Source organism: Anopheles nili, chromosome 2 (assembly GCF_943737925.1).
Source record: "Anopheles nili chromosome 2, idAnoNiliSN_F5_01, whole genome shotgun sequence".
Lineage (NCBI taxonomy): Eukaryota > Metazoa > Arthropoda > Insecta > Diptera > Culicidae > Anopheles > Anopheles nili.
This window is the reverse complement of record NC_071291.1, coordinates 58,798,171-58,817,325: the sequence shown is the minus strand read 5'-3', so window position 1 is coordinate 58,817,325 and position 19,155 is coordinate 58,798,171. Positions and strand designations below refer to the sequence as shown.

Genomic DNA, 19,155 nt, shown 5'->3' with positions numbered 1-19,155 from the left:
TGCGATCTAGCCGTTCCGGTTGAGGGCTGGTAGAATGCGATACTAAGCTGCGTTGACTAGGTCACCTATGTCTATCAACTCACTTCAGCTCACTTCATGACACTCGAATTCAACACTCCCCTTAGAGAGGTCCGAAAACGCCGCGAAGGAACGCATGCGAGAGCCAGTAAAAGTGCATCGGTAGCAATTCTCTGCAACGTTTCACTCTCCAACCATATACGGGAATGACACACACTACAAAAAAAACTGCACAATCCCCCCAGCGACGGCGATCGTCGGATGATCCTCGAGCCCAGACTCCGACGATCGACCGTTCCACACTTAAGTCCGTTCCACACAGAGCAATTTCAAATGGTCCTTTTGATTGAACGCAGCTGCTGACTTTAAAACGGTTCCATCCGCGAAGGCACGTCAACATCAAATGCCGACAGACCCGCGAGAACGAACCTCGGGCCATCGAAACCAATACAAGCGAGCATCACCATCAGGAACAGGTTTTTTTTCGCGATCTCCCTCACTGGGGTGGTTTCTTTTATGCGTGCTGCCATCTCAGTTGCTCCGTCTTTATCCGTTCCATATACTGTGCATGCATACGTACGTGTCTTATATCGTTCTCTCACCAACCTCTGTGAGGTCTTGATGTCGGCGAGTCTTCACCCCATCTCGAATGCCCAGCGAAATTAACTCCCTTGAACCAACACCCGATAAAAGCGACCAAATTTCTTTGTCCATCGGCCAAAGTGCAATATGTGTCCTCGTTGCGATTCGAGGTCGAGTTGCTGGACAGGTAAATGACCTGCCAACGAGCAGGTTTCATCCACGGAAAATGCAACCTGTAGACACATCCTAGACCCGAACATGCGGTCGAACAATGAAAGTCGAACTGTGACGGTTGCGTTTTCCGGTATCCAACGAGATGCATTGAACTCTGGCGACACAGATATTTTCCCACTGTCAAGGACAACAGACTTGCGCAAAACCGCGATCCGTTACAGTTCGGTTTATTTTTCTCGGAACCGGCGTTCTGTGCTGAGGAGGATAATGACTGTCTGGCCCACTCATTGTACCATTCCGTCGCGTGAGAAATCAGAGCCCTGTAGTACGTTACACTTATATACACGAATTTAGCAAACCACGAGAACGCATTGGATATATTTACTTTGAGCGTTGTGTGATGCAGGATTCATTACAAAATATAATGAAATTCTTAAAATTATTAGCTGGAAGTGTATAGTATTTTATAATGAAAATATAAACCTATTTAAGTTTTCAAAATATAGTAGCGTTCCAGATGAATTATGCTAATATGAAGATGAATTACATCACATAATGAAGCATTTAATTCATCCATAATGTTTATAACATTCATGTATCTGCAGCATAATGCTACGTCGTAGTTGTTATTTTTCGACCACAACTGTAGACACAATCAATCAACTGATAATACCTAATCGCACACTACACTGCCCGATAAAAATTATATACACGTATTGACTAGCTCAGAGCACAATCTGCTCATTTTCTTCTGCTATAAAACCCCACAAGCCACCACGGAACTGACCGATAGCGGACAAAGAAATACCTCCACTACTGCTGCAATGGAACGATACGTTGAAGGAATCCCCGGACGGAAGTTCGAGACGTCATGCTTGCAACCGCGCCCACGATGACGCACCACCACCCCACCGGTACTCGTTGTGGGAAAATCGTGGCCAATACAACAAAAAAAGGGAAATCCACCAGCGGGTTGGCGCGTTTTTCCACTGCGCAAGCTAGGAAGAGTGCACAAACTGTGCCGGTTATTCACCTATTCCATAATGTTACCGGCAAGCTTTGGATGCATCTTCGTGTTGGTTGGGTGTTTCCAAATAATTTTCATTGTCCTGAAGCAACAGCTATGGTGAGCTGTGTTGTGTTTGTGTGCGTTGTGGCAGGTCAGTAACACGATTGATCATTCCGTATTGTTTGCTTTTGACCATGGCGACGAAGTCAGAAGCGTTAGGATAACTTTGTCATGATCTCTAGACGACTTTTTTTAAAATCAATATTAGAGCAATCATTACAAAAAGTATTATTGTATGAATTTCGGTAGTTTGTGTAGGATTTGCATCAAGACTCAACCTACCAGAAAATGGTGGAACGTGCCCGCGAAAAATTCTGTCTGCTTTTTAACAGACGGAAGGTCGTTGCCTTCATGCTCCAGTGAATTTTTCCACCCGACACCCCATGCGGGTTAATGTATTTCTTTCTCGTTGTTTTTATTGTCTGGTGTCATAGATTAGCTCCACATTTGGTGAGCTCAAACGACGTGTCTTCTTGTGGTAGGTCAGTAAACAGCTGCTATTCTATGCCTTTTCGGAGAACCGAAACAAAAATAAAATTCAAACAACCAGATAGCGATGATGTCAATGACCGCGGGTGCGAATTCTCACTTAAGTAATGCACATTATGGCGACGATGATGAATTGGTTAGCGGTTGAAGGTGGTACGTCTGTTTACTCCAAATGCATCACCATACGAAGAAGGTGGGAGTGTTCACATATACAGATTGCTAATATGTTTTTTTTTACTCCTACCTTAAAATTATTGTTCAGGCAATTTAAATGTTTACCAAATTTATGAAGAACGAATTGAGCTACGATTATTTGATTCCTGAATGCCATAAAACAAATGATATACCACGTAGAGTGTTGTGTGTTTATCGAGGTTCATAAATGATTGTTAGATGTACATTCATCATCCTGTAAAGTGTCAATACACGATTCGATACAATGCAATACACTAATAAGTTCCACAGTGGCTTTCTTCATACATTTATAAGAACAATCTTATGGTAAATCTAAGCACAATCTTTATAGAAATGATTAAATAATGTGGAGGTGTTAAACCACTGTAGAGCATCAGGCAAAATATATACTATTAATTTGTAAATTTTATTGCACGATTGTACATTTGCTTCGAACGATTGCAATTAAGTGCTTCGCATAACCATTATTACAAACAAAGATACACGAGAAATGAGATTATCGGGCTAGACTAGACTGCCCCAACCAATCAACCTCTGACCAATGGCGAAGTAAAACTAAACGATTGGTGTAAGACGTTGTCACTACGCTAAAGTTCAATAAAACACTTATATTTTTATGACTTTGCTTTATAGAGTACGCTAGAGCATTTATTTCGTGTACTCAGTGGAGTATGACTGTTACATAGAGAGGAGAGTGACATATCCATAGTGTGATGAGGAAATTGTCAAAAAGGATAACATTCCCACACACAGGAAGTAAATTCAAAAGACAAACCATCGATTGATTGCTGAAATTTGGGTATTTTTCCCAGGTAGTCAAAAGGACAAAGACGATATCGCCATACCAATGGCAAACGGCCAACGGTCAAGGATTTCGGGATCCGCATCGGAAAATTCGCAAACTACAACGGCAATGTATCTCGCCTTCACCGTTCATTCGCGTTCATGAGCAACAGCTCCATAACTGGCAGAGCATCTACAGCAAGTCAAGGTTACGCTTCCGATCACGCTTTGAAAGGCTACTCATGAAAAAAACACACAAGCTGACGGTTCCTTACTAGCCAGCGTGTTGTACGTGATTGTACGTCAAATCAAAGGATCCTTGCAGTGTGCGCATCATGCACACAGTTACGTCGATGCACAAGTGTGCGTTTACAACAGCACACTGTACGATATCCTGGTTGCCATAGGCAACGCCTTGCATTGCGCAGCTGTGCTCCGTTTACTTTCTTCTCGGTTCGTTACAAACGTGGCATTCGGCGTCGTAGGGACGCCTTTTCGAGCTGCACAAACGATAGACAGAGATAACAAACGCCGTACCAAATCAAAACAACAAAATCAACGCACGCTGTATTTCAGACACAACCTGCGTTGGTTGTGTTTCATCTTCATCTTTGGTTCTTGTGCTTCTTGCTCGGTCGAATAGGCCCGGCTGTTGCATCTTGATGCCCTCCAGAGCCCTGATTCCCTCCCTAATCTCTCAAATACTCTCAAGCAATCGGACCCCATATACACAAACCCTATGGCCGTGCATCAAGTGCATCGTTTCTATCGTTTGCTGCCTCCAACATCGTATTACACAAAACGACAAGAAAACCAGTAGCACACAACATGAAAATAGAAACCTCACATCGACGCTTCGTACGCAAGAATGTGTTCTTTGTTTCGACTTCGTTGCAGTTGGTGTTGTGATAGAAAAATACCAACTGACGACGAATCGGAAAGAAGAAGCTACAGTTCATGAGCGGGAATAGTTGGCGCATTTGGATCTGTTACATGGTTCATGGTCAGGATAACGACTTACCTTCAACGCGGAAATGGGAAATTCCACACAAAGCTTATCTGATTGTGACGTTTTTATCTGTAGCTTAGCCTAAGAGACCAATTTTCTATTTCGATTAATACAATAAGTTTCGAGATACACATAAGAACTATGAGCACGACACATAAACACACAAATTCACGCACGAAAATATTGCAAAAACAAAAGAAATTGCCTACACAATTGGGCAATCACACAACTTTCGACATTTGCTACAAATTCACTAAATTGTGCATCGTTTCCAATCGTTGTCTGCACGGCAGGACGAACACATGCAAAACACACATACTACAGGAAATGAAGCGGAAACAGCATTATTGCACTTTACAGCCACAGCCACAGTTCATTGCAATGTGTGCAAAATACAAAGAAGCATCCGTTGCAATATTTCATAAACGAGAAGGGTTAAGCTTTCGTCGAGCATTAAATGCTTCCAAGCACTGATCTGCACCTGCCCTTTGTTGAACCAATCGCGTGCTGGGCAGGCGGTAGATGAGAGTGACCTGTACAAGCTACATCGAATGCACTTCAACTGCTGCGAGATTACATTTACTGTAACGTTGTTAATGACGAACGAGACGTCGGAACGAGGATCTTCTTCAAACCATCTCAAAAAACAAATCCTGCTTATTCTTCTCTTTCTCTCTCTCTCTCTCTCATAGTTGCAGTACGAGCCAGTGCATATTGCACATCTTACGCACACCACTTGCACGCAGAATAGTGATGCTTATGCTCTTTGCGTAGAGATGTTCGCTAGGAACTAGAAGCGGTTTAAAAGAGCATAAAACAGCCACCACCCATTATGCACCCGTTAAGCTATTGCATGCTATATTTTTAGTGACTGTTCAGGCTTTTTGTTTCCTCAATCAATATGGTGGACTTCTGTCACACAATCTTCGTGGCAAACAAAGAGTACTGGATCATCAAACAACTATTAAATAACACTTCTTTCGAAAGGAACATAATAACATGGTTCATTGCAAAGAAAATTCGTTTATAAGAATAGTTAAACCAATTTAATAAGTTGAGTAAACCCTTTTTTAATGCAAAAACTAAAACCATGTTCAGTGCAATTCAGATACCGTCTATGAAAGAATTCCAGCATCGGCAGTAAATGTCCGATCCCAAATCCACACATAACACGATCGACCATTTACGCCTTATAAACAATGTTCAAGGTCAACAAGTGATGTCTGCGAGAACTTCTCAAGTGATCGCTGGTTTTCTATTGAGAAACTAACTAACAAGTACTTGAAGTATGGCATGACTGTGTCTGTTGCTCATTTCCTAAATTAGCTATTGCTGCTAATGCGTGTTTTTTCGATACTATAATAAGAGTGTAAATAAGAATATAGATATAAAATAAGAAAACATCTGCAACATGTAGTTCAAGAGCACGTGTGAAAATGTTGATCCCTTTAAAAGTGAGATGAACGCGAAGGCAGTTAGAAATAGTCAGAATTTTCTATTCATCCGTTTATTTTAAGTTAAAAAAAAATCATCATATAAGGTCTATTATCAAACGAAGCGTAACGATAAAACATAATTTAAACGATTTGATTTAAATTTATTTATTTCACACAGCAATATTATCCAGCATAAAAGAAAACCTTCATAATAATATCATCAATAATTTTAAAGAAGAAACAAAACATTCCGTTACATGATTCATTAACACAACTTTTGATCTTGACCCTGAGTGTTTCATTGAAGAGTAGGTTGTAACATTTGTTGTCTTTGTAAATAAAGCAGATCCCTTCATTGCACACTCTCCGTAATGGTTTGGTTGATAAAAAGCGGTAATAAAATCCATACATAACAAGTATATTCATTGTTGTACTGATAAATATACGAGCAGATTTCGAATAAAGCGGAATGTTTGACTTTAAATAAGGCGAAAATGTAGGAATAAAATGTGATTTTTTCATGATTTTCTTATGACAGCCGTATCGTTATTGCAATAATATGAGTTTATATCTCCTACAACCTTTATTTAAGTCAGCAATGATCATAAGATTAATTTAGACGACACAATAATAAAAAATTTCTTTGACTTCAAATAGTCTTTATCTTTCCTTTTAATCGTTTTAACCACAATACGATCAGTTGTCGGAAATGGTGATGTATAAACGAAAACCACAAAATCCAAGATAACGATGTGCAAATACATTTGCTCCATTATACATTTGCGGTTTATTTATTTTATTTCTACTATATTATGCTTGTTGTTGACATTGTCACCATCTGAACAATGCGTCTTCATTGATTAAGCAACTCAATTGAGCAAAACGATTCACCTTCCTTTGAATGGTAAAATAGTGTCACAGATCCATTAGACGTGTGGCAAAACCTGTACATCATATCACCGGGTTAGAATTCATTTATAAACGAACATACGAAATTCAGAAATAATATCAAAAATCCATCATTCACTTATTCGTAAACCAACTATTCCACCGCTTGTTTGTTCTGCTCGCCATTTTTTGTATGAAATCAGACCATATTTACACTTCTTTGTTCCATGAAAAACGCAGATGACTTAAGAATCACGAGCCAACTTATGCGCTACACTATAAGGGGGTGCTTAACCCTTCCCTTCAACCTTTATAAAACGCTGTTTAAACGTGTTTTAAAGACATATTTCAAAGAACAAAACCATGACGCAATTCCCAAGACAGCGCCTTACATGGAAGTAGGCGACAATTATCTTACTTTTTTAAATGAAATTCCTTGCTCCACAACGCCACACTCCTTTGCGATCTAGCCGTTCCGGTTGAAGGCTGGTAGAATGCGATACTAAGCTGCGTTGACTAGGTCACCTATGTCTATCAACTCACTTCAGCTCACTTCATGACACTCGAATTCAACACTCCCCTTAGAGAGGTCCGAAAACGCCGCGGAGGAACGCATGCGAGAGCCAGTAAAAGTGCATCGGTAGCAATTCTAGGCAACGTTTCACTCTCCAACCATATACGGGAATGACACACACTACAAAAAAACTGCACAATCCCCCCAGCGACGGCGATCGTCGGATGATCCTCGAGCCCAGACTCCGACGATCGACCGTTCCACACTTAAGTCCGTTCCACACAGAGCGATTTCAAATGGTCCTTTTGATTGAATCACGCAGCTGCTGACTTTAAAACGGTTCCATCCGCGAAGGCACGTCAACATCAAATGCCGACAGACCCGCGAGAACGAACCTCGAGCCATCGAAACCAACACAAGCGAGCATCACCATCAGGAACAGGTTTTTTTTCGCGATCTCCCTCACTGGGGTGGTTTCTTTTATGCGTGCTGCCATCTCAGTTGCTCCGTCTTTATCCGTTCCATATACTGTGCATGCATACGTACGTGGCTTATATCGTTCTCTCACCAACCTCTGTGAGGTCTTGATGTCGGCGAGTCTTCTCCCCATCTCGAATGCCCTGCGAAATTAACTCCCTTGAACCAACACCCGATAAAAGCGACCAAATTTCTTTGTCCATCGGGCAAAGTGCAATATGTGTCCTCGTTGCGATTCGAGGTCGAGTTGCTGGACAGGTAAATGACCTGTCGACGAGCAGGTTTCATCCACGGAAAATGCAACCTGTAGACACATCCTAGACCCGAGCATGCGGTCGAACAATGAAAGTCGAACTGTGACGGTTGCGTTTTCCGGTATCCAACGAGATGCATTGAACTCTGGCGACACAGATATTTTCCCACTGTCAAGGACAACAGACTTGCGCAAAACCGCGATCCGTTACAGTTTGGTTTATTTTTCTCCGAACCGGCGTTCTGTGCTGAGGAGGATAATGACTGTCTGGCCCACTCATTGTACCATTCCGTCGCGTGAGAAAGCAGTACCATAGTACATTACACTTATATACACGAACTTAGCAAACCACGAGAACGCATAGGATAAATTTACTCTGAGCGTTGTGTGATGCAGGATTCATTACAAAATATAATGAAATTCTCCACATTATTAGCTGAAAGTGTATTGTATTTTATAATGAAAATATAAACCTATTTAAGTTTTCAAAATATAGTAGCGTTCCAGATGAATTATGCTAATATGAAGATGAATTACATCAAATAATGAAGCATTTAATTCATCCATAATGTTTATAGCATCCATGTATCTGCAGCATAATGCTACGTAGTTGTTATTTTTCGACCACAACTGTAGACACAATCAATCAACTGATAATACCTAATCGCACACTACACTGCCCGATAAAAATTATATACACGTTTTGCGTTTTACTAGCTCAGAGCACAATCTGCTCATTTTCTTCTGCTATAAAACCCCACAAGCCACCATGGAACTGACCGATAGCGGACAAAGAAATGCCTTCACTACTGCTGCAATGGAACGATACGTTGAAGGAATCCCCGGACGGAAGTTCGAGACGTCATGCTTGCAACTGCGCCCACGATGACGCACCACCACCCCACCGGTACTCGTTGTGGGAAAATCGTGGCCAATACAACAAAAAAAAGGGAAATCCACCAGCGGGTTGGCGCGTTTTTCCACTGCGCAAGCTAGGAAGAGTGCACAAACTGTGCCGGTTATTCACCTATTCCATAATGCTACCGGCAAGCTTTGGATGCATCTTCGTGTTGGTTGGGTGTTTCCGAATTATTTTCATTGTCCTGAAGCAACAGCTATGGTGAGCTGTGTTGTGTTTGTGTGCGTTGTGGCAGGTCAGTAACACGATTGATCATTCCGTATTGTTTGCTTTTGACCATGGCGACGAAGTCAGAAGCGTTAGGATAACTTTGTCATGATCTCTAGACTTTTTTAAAAGCAATATTAGAGCCATCATTACAAAAAGTATTATTGTATGAATTTCGGTAGTTTGTGTAGGATTTGCATCATGACTCAACCTACAAGAAAATCGTGGAACGTGCCGGAAGGTCGTTGCCTTCATGCTCCAGTGAATTTTTCCACCCGACACCCCATGCGGGTTAATGTATTTCCTTCTCGCTGTTTTTATTGTCTGGTGTCATAGATTAGCTCCACATTTGGTGGGCTCAAACGACGTGTCTTCTTGTGGTAGGTCAGTAAACAGCTGCTATTGCAAGCCTTTTCGATGAACTGAGGCAAAAAAATATTCAAACAACCAGCCAGTGATGATGTCAATGACCGCAGGTGCGAATTCTCACTTAAGTAATGCACATTATGGCAACAATGATGAATCGGTTAGCGGTTGAAGGTGGTACGTCTGTTTACTCCAAATGCATCACCATACGAAGAAGGTGGGAGTGTTCACATATACAGATTGCTAATATGTTTTTTTTTACTCCTACCTTAAAATTATTGTTCAGGCAATTTAAATGTTTACCAAATTTATGAAGAACGAATTGAGCTACGATTATTTGATTCCTGAATGCCATAAAACAAATGATATACCACGTAGAGTGTTGTGTGTTTATCGAGGTTCATAAATGACTGTTAGATGTACATTCATCATCCTGTAAAGTGTCAATACACGATTCGATACGATGCAATACACTAATAAGTTCCACAGTGGCTTTCTTCATACATTTATAAGAACAATCTTATGGTAAATCTAAGCACAATCTTTATAGAAATGATTAAATAATGTGGAGGTGTTAAACCACTGTAGAGCATCAGGCAAAATATATACTATTAATTTGTAAATTTTATTGCACGATTGTACATTTGCTTCGAACGATTGCAATTAAGTGCTCCACATAACCATTATTACAAAAAAAGATACACGAGAAATGAGATTATCGGGCTAGACTAGACTGCCCCAACCAATCAACCTCTGACCAATGGCGAAGTAAAACTAAACGATTGGTGAAAGACGTTGTCGCTACGCTAAAGTTCAATAAAACACTTATATTTTTATGACTTTGCTTTATAGAGTACGCTAGAGCATTTATTTCATGTACTCAGTAGAGTATGACTGTTACATAGAGAGGAGAGTGACAAATCCATAGTGTGATGAGGAAATTGTCAAAAAGGATAACATTCCCACACACACAGGAAGTAAATTCAAAAGACAAACCATCAATTGATTGCTGAAATTTGGGTATTTTTCCCAGGTAGTCAAAAGGACAAAGACGATATCGCCATACCAATGGCAAACGGCCAACGGTCAAGGATTTCGGGATCCGCATCGGAAAATTCGCAAACTACAACGGCAATGTATCTCGCCTTCACCGTTCATTCGCGTTCATGAGCAACAGCTCCATAACTGGCAGAGCATCTACAGCAAGTCAAGGTTACGCTTCCGATCACGCTTTGAAAGGCTACTCATAAAAAAAAACACACAAGCTGACGGTTCCTTACTAGCCAGCGTGTTGTACGTGATTGTACGTCAAACCAAAGGATCCTTGCAGTGTGCGCATCATGCACACAGTTACGTCGATGCAGAAGTGTGCGTTTACAACAGCACACTGTACGATATCCTGGTTGCCATGGGCAACGCCTTGCATTGCGCAGCTGTGCTCCGTTTTCTTTCTTCTCGGTTCGTTACAAACGTGGCATTCGGCGTCGTAGGGACGCCTTTTCGAGCTGCACAAACGATAGACAGAGATAACAAACGCCGTACCAAATCAAAACAACAAAATCAACGCACGCTGTAATTCAAACACAACCTGCGTTGATCCCATGTTTCATCTTCATCTTTGGTTCTTATGCTTCTTGCTCGGTCGAATAGGCCCGGCTGTTGCATCTTGATGCCCTCCAGAGCCCTGATTTCCTCCCTAATCTCTCACATACTCTCAAGCAATCGGACCCCATATACACAAACCCTATGGCCATGCATCAAGTGCATCGTTTCTATCGTTTGCTGCTTCCAACATCGCATTACACAAAACGACAAGAAAACCAGTAGCACACAACATGAAAATAGAAAGCTCACATCGACGCTTCGTACGCAAGAATGTGTTCTTTGTTTCGACTTCGTTGCAGTTGGTGTTGTGATAGAAAAATACTAATTCACGACGAAACGGAAAGAAGAAGCTACAGTTCATGGGCGGGAATAGTTGGCGCATTTGGATCTGTTGCATGGTTCATTGTCAGGATAACGACTTACCTTCAACGCGGAAATGCGAAATTCCACACAAAGCTTATCTGATTGTGACGTTTTTATCTCTAGCTTAGCCTAAGAGACCAATTCTCTATTTCGATTAATACAATAAGTTTCGAGATACACATAAGAACTATGAGCACGACACATAAACACACAAATTCACGCACGAAAATATTGCAAAAACAAAAGAAATTGCCTACACAATTGGGCTATCACACAACTTTCCACATTTGCTACAAATTCACTAAATTGTGCATCGTTTTCGATCGTTGTCTGCACGACAGGACGCCACCATCGCGAACGAACACACACGAAACATACACTAAGCGCAGTGAAGCGAAAACAGCATTATTGCACTTTACAGCCACAGCCACAGCTCATTGCAACGCGTGCGAAATACAAAGAGCCCATCGTTGCAATATTTCCTAAACGAGAAGGGTTAAGCCTGGACAGAGCACAACAGGCTTCTACGATTCCGCGTGTTTTCCTTCACCTGCCGATTCTACAGAGAGCACATCACGTCCACTGCTTTGAGATCACATTCGCTAATACGATTTTTACAACGTTTTCGCAAGGTATCAACTTCTGCAATGCCTTTTTATGACTTTGTTTACGAGATAGCTCGTAAATTCATGTTCTTAGCCATTCCCTCTCCTTCTTCGGTGGCGTTGCTGATCGTTTTGTATCGAGCCGTGAGGCAGTTTGCATCGTTTAAAGGGACATCTCACATACACTACCAAAAAACCTGCATTCCTTGAATGAGAGATGGACAGCTGTTTATTTGAAATGGAGTGAATCGATCCGATCCGATTCGATGTACGTAAATGTTGCTCCGGATTATTATGTTTGTACTAAAATTTCACCTTGTACTACAACTGAGAACTGTTGTTTGCTGTAAAAAGATTTCAAGTTAGGGAGTAATTTAATAATAATCATACACAATATAAGTAATTTAAAGCTTTACAACATTGCTGAAAAAAAAACATGAGGTCGACCAGCAGTAGTTCTTTCAGAAGATTTTGACTGAAATTGGTTGAAATCGTTATGCAGTGTTTGAAATATATGTACTAAAAATCAACCGCTGCAATCTTTTATAAAGGAAGTCCATGAAAAGAAGCTGATTTAACTACACTCAGTTTCAAGTGTTCAACTACAATCTGTACTACAATGTTTGAAGTAATTAAAAATTAAGAATTAATTTTTCGTTAACATACGACCGGTTCGATATTAAACGTCAGCATCTCTATGAATGATTTATATATCTAATCATTTAATAAATGTCAATGTAACTACAAAGTACATCTTCTATGATATTTTTTTACTGTTTATTTGTCCATGTGTATGTTTTTCGATAAATTGTCTAGCTATAAATAATCTTATAGCCTGTAAGCTAACTATAACTTATAGCTTGTATAGTAAAAAAATCTTAAAGCTTTCAATTATCATAGTAGGAACCCGCAGCTCTGAAACAAGATTTACATGTTGGTGAGCTTCTTTTTACGATTTTCATTCGCAGCTAAAATAAATCAATATTTAAAATATTCGTTATCTGAATATAAACAAGATGTAAACATTTATAAACAAATAGAAGGATAACATACTACTAATATTTTAGCAAAATATTTATGTATTTATATATGTGTGCAAATACATATACCCAAGTCTAGGTGCTTTTTTAGTATGTTAAAGCAAAATATAATGGACATATATTTCAAAAACTTAAAATTTTAATTCAAAATGCTTCGGAGCAACCGTTATTCAGATTGTATACCTTTAGGGGTTTAGTATCTCTGCTCCAACTTGTCTTTGTTCAAACTTGTGTGTTGCATCAATTTATATGGTGAATTTAAGATTTTTTCTACCAATTGATGGAATTTTGTGAGTGTTATAGGCGTGTATAGACGCTGCACTAATGCTTAAGCGCTATGTTATTAGCAATGACGATCGTTTCACTAAGATGCATTTCTTTTGAAAGTCCTCTCCAATGAAACTAAACTCTAAGAAGAAGCCAGCAATAGTTGATAGTAAAATAAAACCAATTTTTGTTTTTTTTTTGTAATGATGTTGTATTATTTTTTGAACATCACAACCCAACGGTAAGCCGAATTGCAACGCATGTAAAAATACCAAAACAATCGAACAGATCGTAACAACAAATCAATAAATAGGATCAGGATGGGATCATTGTATCATCTTCACAAAACCGTACTTTTTACCAGGCATAATGAGCATGAGCATCCTCGTAGGTGGTGTGAGCAACCTGGACGGCCGGCGAGTAGGTCAGCGTCTTGGTGGCGGTGGCGACGACTGGGGCAGCATGCGCAGCATAGGCGGTGTGGACAGCCGGGGCGGCATGAGCATAAGTCTGGACAGCCGGAGCAGCATAGGTGGTGTGGACAGCTGGGGCAGCATAGCTGGTGTGGACGGCCGGAGCAGCATGAGCATAAGTCACAGCTGGGGCAGCATAGCTAGTGTGGACGGCCGGAGCAGCATAGCTGGTGTGGACAGCCGGGGCAGCATAAGCGACCTGCTTGGCGAGGACGGGCTGAGCATAGGCCAGCTTGGGGAGCTCGTTCGTGATGCGAGTGTCAGACTTGCGGACGCTCGAGTACGGCGTATCGACAGCCTTCGAGTAGTGCGAGATGGTGGCATCATGCGAACGGATGGTGCTCTCGTGGGTGGCTCCAACAGCTGGGCTAGACACGAAGGTCTTGGCAACCGGGGCAGCGTAGACCTGAGGAGCGGCATACACCTGTGGGGCGGCGTACGAGATGGTCTTGGCAACCGGGGCAGCATAGGCCAGCTTGGCCGGAGCAGCCTGCGAGATGGTGCTGTAGCTCACCGACGAAGCCGGCGAGTAGTGAGCAACCGGAGCGGCGTACTGGACGGCATGGCCAGCCTCCAGGTATCCAGCGCTAGCGACGGCAAGCGAAGCCAGGAACACGACGAACTGCAAATAAAACCAAGCGGTCAGTTAGCGATCTCACAGAGGCCACGCCACCTCAGCGGATGGTTAAAATCACCTTACCTTGAATGCCATTATGCCGGGTTTACGGTTTTGGACGCTTTGAAAGAAGGTGTTACTGCTGAAGACGCTGGGTGATCAATGATACGGTTTCGTTCCGCGGCGCGAATATTTATACGAACGCCACACCGGGAAGCCCGCAGCCAGAGCGCAGCGAGGACGAATTCGCGAAAGATAACGCACGAAAAAAAAACAAGAGGAAAACTGCACGGCCAAACTGCAGGCTGGTGCCAGCCACGGTGGCTGCAGCTGCATCCACGCGCGAACGAAAAGCAAAATCAAAAGGACAAAAGCAACAAAGCGAGAGGGAGAGATCGATCGCGTCCATCGCCCAATTAAACGTCATGAAAGCGGGCCCGCACACGAGTGAACGAAACTGTCCGCCCATGACGAAAGTGGGGAGGCGCGCTAGAGCCAGCCGAGGCTAGCTGGACGTTCTGAAAGTAAGGAGCGGATACGCGTAAGGTGAGGGCTTATGGCAGATACCCGCGCCCGTAGGGGTATCGGAACAACCTCCCCCCAGGGTGGTAGCGTTCGGTTTCCAGGGAAGGGCGAAAAAACAAAAATAAACCATATTAACCCAACCCGTTTCAAGGAAGGTTACCTTCGCCTGCGCCATAATCCTTACGCCACCGTGTCGATGCGCGCTTTGCATCGCCTACTGTAATCGCAGCTCTGCAAAAGGAAGAAATTTGGCATTTCATGTGCTTTTTGCTTTTTTACGCACCTTTTTTTTTGCTTTTTATCACTCAATCGGCCCAACCGGGTGTTGGGATGGTAGAATGGAGTGCTAATTGAGTTTGTCCTTTGAAGCACACGAGAAACATAACGCAAACGACACCAGAATGCCCAAAACAAATGGAATATGCCGAGTTGAAGCTGTGCGAAATTGGAGACTTTCGCGGTGATCGTTAATGTCAAACAGCTCAAAAAGATCAATCATTACAAATCTATCTTCCTGAGAGGGCTACGTTAGCTTATTTTTTTTGTTATACTCCTCGTACACCGCCGGTCCTTTACTTTCGTGAGTAACTGGAGAAAGGATACTGATAGGTTTTGCAAATGATAGGTACCTTTTTTACCCCTGTTTGTAAATGTACAAATGTAGGTGCTGATTTTGCAACGGAAAACAATGGTTGGCGACCAAACCTTGACATTTAACATAGTAATGAGTTGTTTGTTTTTTCTTCTAGCTGCAGGAAGCCATTCTCTCACGCTCCATATGTAGTTTCATGCTACCTTTTTTCCATTCTTGCTGCTCGTTGGTATTAAGTTCTGATATCGAACGAGCGTTAAAGACTTGTTACATCATAGCATGGATTCGAGATGCAGTGTAACAGGCGAATGCAAACGTGGAGGCTTAAAAATTAATTTCTTTTCATTAAGCGATACGTTATTTATTTCACTCGATATTCGAATGGATATAAATATGCTGCTTTTAAATTAAATACACACTTTTGAACATAGTTGGAAATTTTTTTGCTGTTTTATAAGGAACATATTAATAAATATAATTAATAATCAAAAACATAAGTTGGTTAAAAGATTGACGCAATCATTTATCATTTTATATAACTGTTCAAGATTGGTATATTTAGAATTGGTTGAGCCTATATCATGCATAGCATATAACATTTAATTCCGTATTTTAGATTGGATGCTGTTGAAATGTATGTTTTATTAATCATATTTAATATTCTGTTAACATGTACCAAAGTTCCAAAGTTTGTTATTATTGGAAATTTGACCATGATTTTAGTTCTGTTAGTAATAGACTTCAAATAACTACGGTCGAAAGAAACATGAAAAACAAGAAGATGTCCTTAAATCAAGAAAACACTGCGATCAGTTCGTTGCACTATAGTAAATAAAGACTATCTATCTTCGCTTGTAGTTAATTTGACTCAGAGGTACTTAACATTTTTTCAAACAGCACAAAAGACATAAAACCCAAACCTGTGTAGGAGGGATGGCATTTGAAACGGATTATCAATTTTTGCGCCAGGATCTTTTTAATTTGCAATGCACGATTACTTTAGGGATTATCTTTAACGATGCTGACATGTACAAAATTGGATATCTAGCGTATCATAAGCCAATCAAATGGTTTTGGAACATTCTAAGCTTATTATTTGTCGTGTTCACTAAGGCAATTCAACAGCACGTAGTCCGTATTATTGAAAGAACGTGACCAATTGCTCCAAGTCCATGACAAGATATCGTCAAATTCCTACTATACAACTCAAAAAAATTATCCTTGACTAAACGTATCTTGCTTAATTGTAAATGGTATAAAAACTAGTATATGCATTTATCAAATCATAATAACATTTGGCAAGAGATATTCGTTAAGCATTGTTACAAATAGCTTAGATATGAAAGTGATACGAAAGAAGGAATGTATCCATATTTTTCTGACAAGCAATAATTAACAATCAGCAATTAACAATCAATTGCTAACTAAACTTTAATCGAAGATGTATACAAAATGCTAATATAAATAGTATGGAGTATTAATTTGTTAGTAATAGTTGTGGGGCTGTAGGGAACATTAGACCTACAGAAGCAATTAATAAAGTCATTTTAATCTTTAAATTAGTTCTGCTTTATATTTTTATTTGACTGATATTTTAAAATTTTATCTTGCAGTATCTTATCGCTCTTAGTTGAAGAGCTAAATATATTTCTCTCAACGCATAGGTAATAGCAGATCACTGACCGTCGTATACAAACTACTATGCGAACAGGAAGCAGTTGCTCAATATTTATCTGTTTTCTTGTGCAGTAATAGACTACGTACTACTAAGTTCTAAAGCCGCAACCGTAAGATTCCTTCATCCTTCATCTGATCTCGAGTAGGACATGATCTTTCATGATGAAGATATAACACACTGTTCACTATTTCGCATTCATAAGTATAGTCGCTATTAAACTCTTTATAGCATACAGTAACTATTGAGTTGAGGATTTACATTAGGAGTAGAGCTTCATTGCTAATCCTCGATTCACCTATACAGAATCAAACGAAAGAGTTCGAGGATCATATTGATCGGTCACTTGACGTTCCAGTTTTAAACCAATAGCCCTAGCAAAGCTAGTCTACCAGTAAATTCTTGCGTTCATGGTTGATTGGTGTGTAGATGTTTGAGCTTCTTTCATCCTTATAGATCTCACAACTGCAATCGATGATCCTCGTTTGTCTTCGCTATGATTCTGGTGTTCACCCACTAGTCATCATCAGCACTTCAGAGACAAAGTACCCCCAGAGAATACACACCAGAAATTCAGTTATGGACTTTTATTTACCACCAAAAAAAATGGTCACATTCGAGATGGCAACAGTGCAACCTCCCTTTTTCAGAGGATGCCGAATGTTCGCATCGTCGCAACAGAAAACGTAACGATGCAGAATTTAACTGGGGTTTTTTTAAGGACTCGTTCTAATAAATATAGTGTTGCTGTATCGCTTCAGGATGTTCGCTCGGGTAGAACCTTCTTACCAGGCATAATGGGCATGAGCATCGTCGTAGGTGGTGTGAGCAACCTGGACGGCCGGCGAGTAGGTCAGAGTCTTCGTGGCGGTGGCGACGACCGGGGCAGCATGCGCAGCATAGGCGGTGTGGACAGCCGGGGCGGCATGAGCATAGGTCTGGACAGCCGGAGCAGCATAGCTAGTGTGGACGGCCGGGGCGGCGTAGGTGGCGTGGACAGCCGGGGCAGCATGGGAGTAGGACACAGCTGGGGCAGCATGAGCATAAGTCTGGACAGCCGGAGCAGCATAGGTGGTGTGGACAGCTGGGGCAGCATAGCTGGTGTGGACGGCCGGAGCAGCATGAGCATAAGTCACAGCTGGGGCAGCATAGCTAGTGTGGACAGCCGGGGCAGCATAGCTGGTGTGGACAGCCGGGGCAGCATAAGCGACCTGCTTGGCAAGGACGGGCTGAGCATAGGCCAGCTTAGGGAGCTCGTTCGTGATGCGAGTGTCAGACTTGCGGACGCTCGAGTACGGCGTATCGACAGCCTTCGAGTAGTGCGAGATGGTGGCATCATGCGAACGGATGGTGCTCTCGTGGGTGGCTCCAACAGCTGGGCTGGACACAAAGGTCTTCGTAACCGGGGCAGCATAGGTGTGTGGGGCGGCATAGACCTGCGGGGCAGCGTACACCTGCGGGGCAGCATAGGCCAGCTTGGCCGGAGCAGCCTGCGAGATGGTGCTGTAGCTCACCGACGAAGCCGGCGAGTAGTGAGCAACCGGAGCGGCGTACTGGACGGCATGGCCAGCCTCCAGGTATCCAGCGCTAGCGACGGCCAACGAAGCCAGGAACACGACGAACTGTGCTCACGAGAGAGTAACGAAAGAAAAGGATAACGAGGCATTACATCACTTGGACACTAAACTTGGATCCTAAACTTTGCACATCCACAGAAGGATATTCGATCCCTTCGCACAAAAACGGCACTCGGTGATCACTCGAGATCACTCCCCGAAGGACCCCCAAAACCGTGGCCTAAACCCGTACCTTGAATGCCATTATGCCTGAAACGTGTGGTTCTTGCAAGAAGTGTTACTACCGATGAGCTTGGCACCTGAATGATATCGTTTCGCCTGCCGCGCAGCAATATTTATATCAAAATGTCCTCCGCCCGGTTCGCGATTTGAGCAAATCTCCGCTCGCCCAAGGAAGGCTCTATGCGCTGTCATGCTAGACCGCACCCGGCACAACCC

General features: G+C 42.0%; 2 protein-coding genes across 2 annotated transcripts; both read right to left on the bottom strand.

The window, feature by feature from the left end:
* Window positions 1-13,363: 13,363 nt before the first annotated feature.
* On the bottom strand, window positions 13,364-14,498 carry LOC128720163 (cuticle protein LPCP-23-like). The gene is made up of 2 exons (XM_053813817.1): window positions 14,433-14,498; window positions 13,364-14,354 (listed from the first exon to the last, which is right to left on the bottom strand). Exons 1-2 carry the CDS (start codon window positions 14,442-14,444, stop codon window positions 13,617-13,619), a joined length of 750 nt encoding a protein of 249 aa, XP_053669792.1. The 5' UTR covers window positions 14,445-14,498; the 3' UTR covers window positions 13,364-13,616.
* A 3,229-nt stretch (window positions 14,499-17,727) lies between these two features.
* Window positions 17,728-19,014, bottom strand: LOC128720162 (larval/pupal cuticle protein H1C-like). Its single transcript, XM_053813816.1, has 2 exons — window positions 18,950-19,014; window positions 17,728-18,762 (listed from the first exon to the last, which is right to left on the bottom strand). The coding sequence occupies exons 1-2, from the start codon at window positions 18,959-18,961 to the stop codon at window positions 17,926-17,928; spliced, it is 849 nt and encodes a 282-aa protein (XP_053669791.1). The 5' UTR covers window positions 18,962-19,014; the 3' UTR covers window positions 17,728-17,925.
* Between the last annotated feature and the right edge of the window lie 141 nt (window positions 19,015-19,155).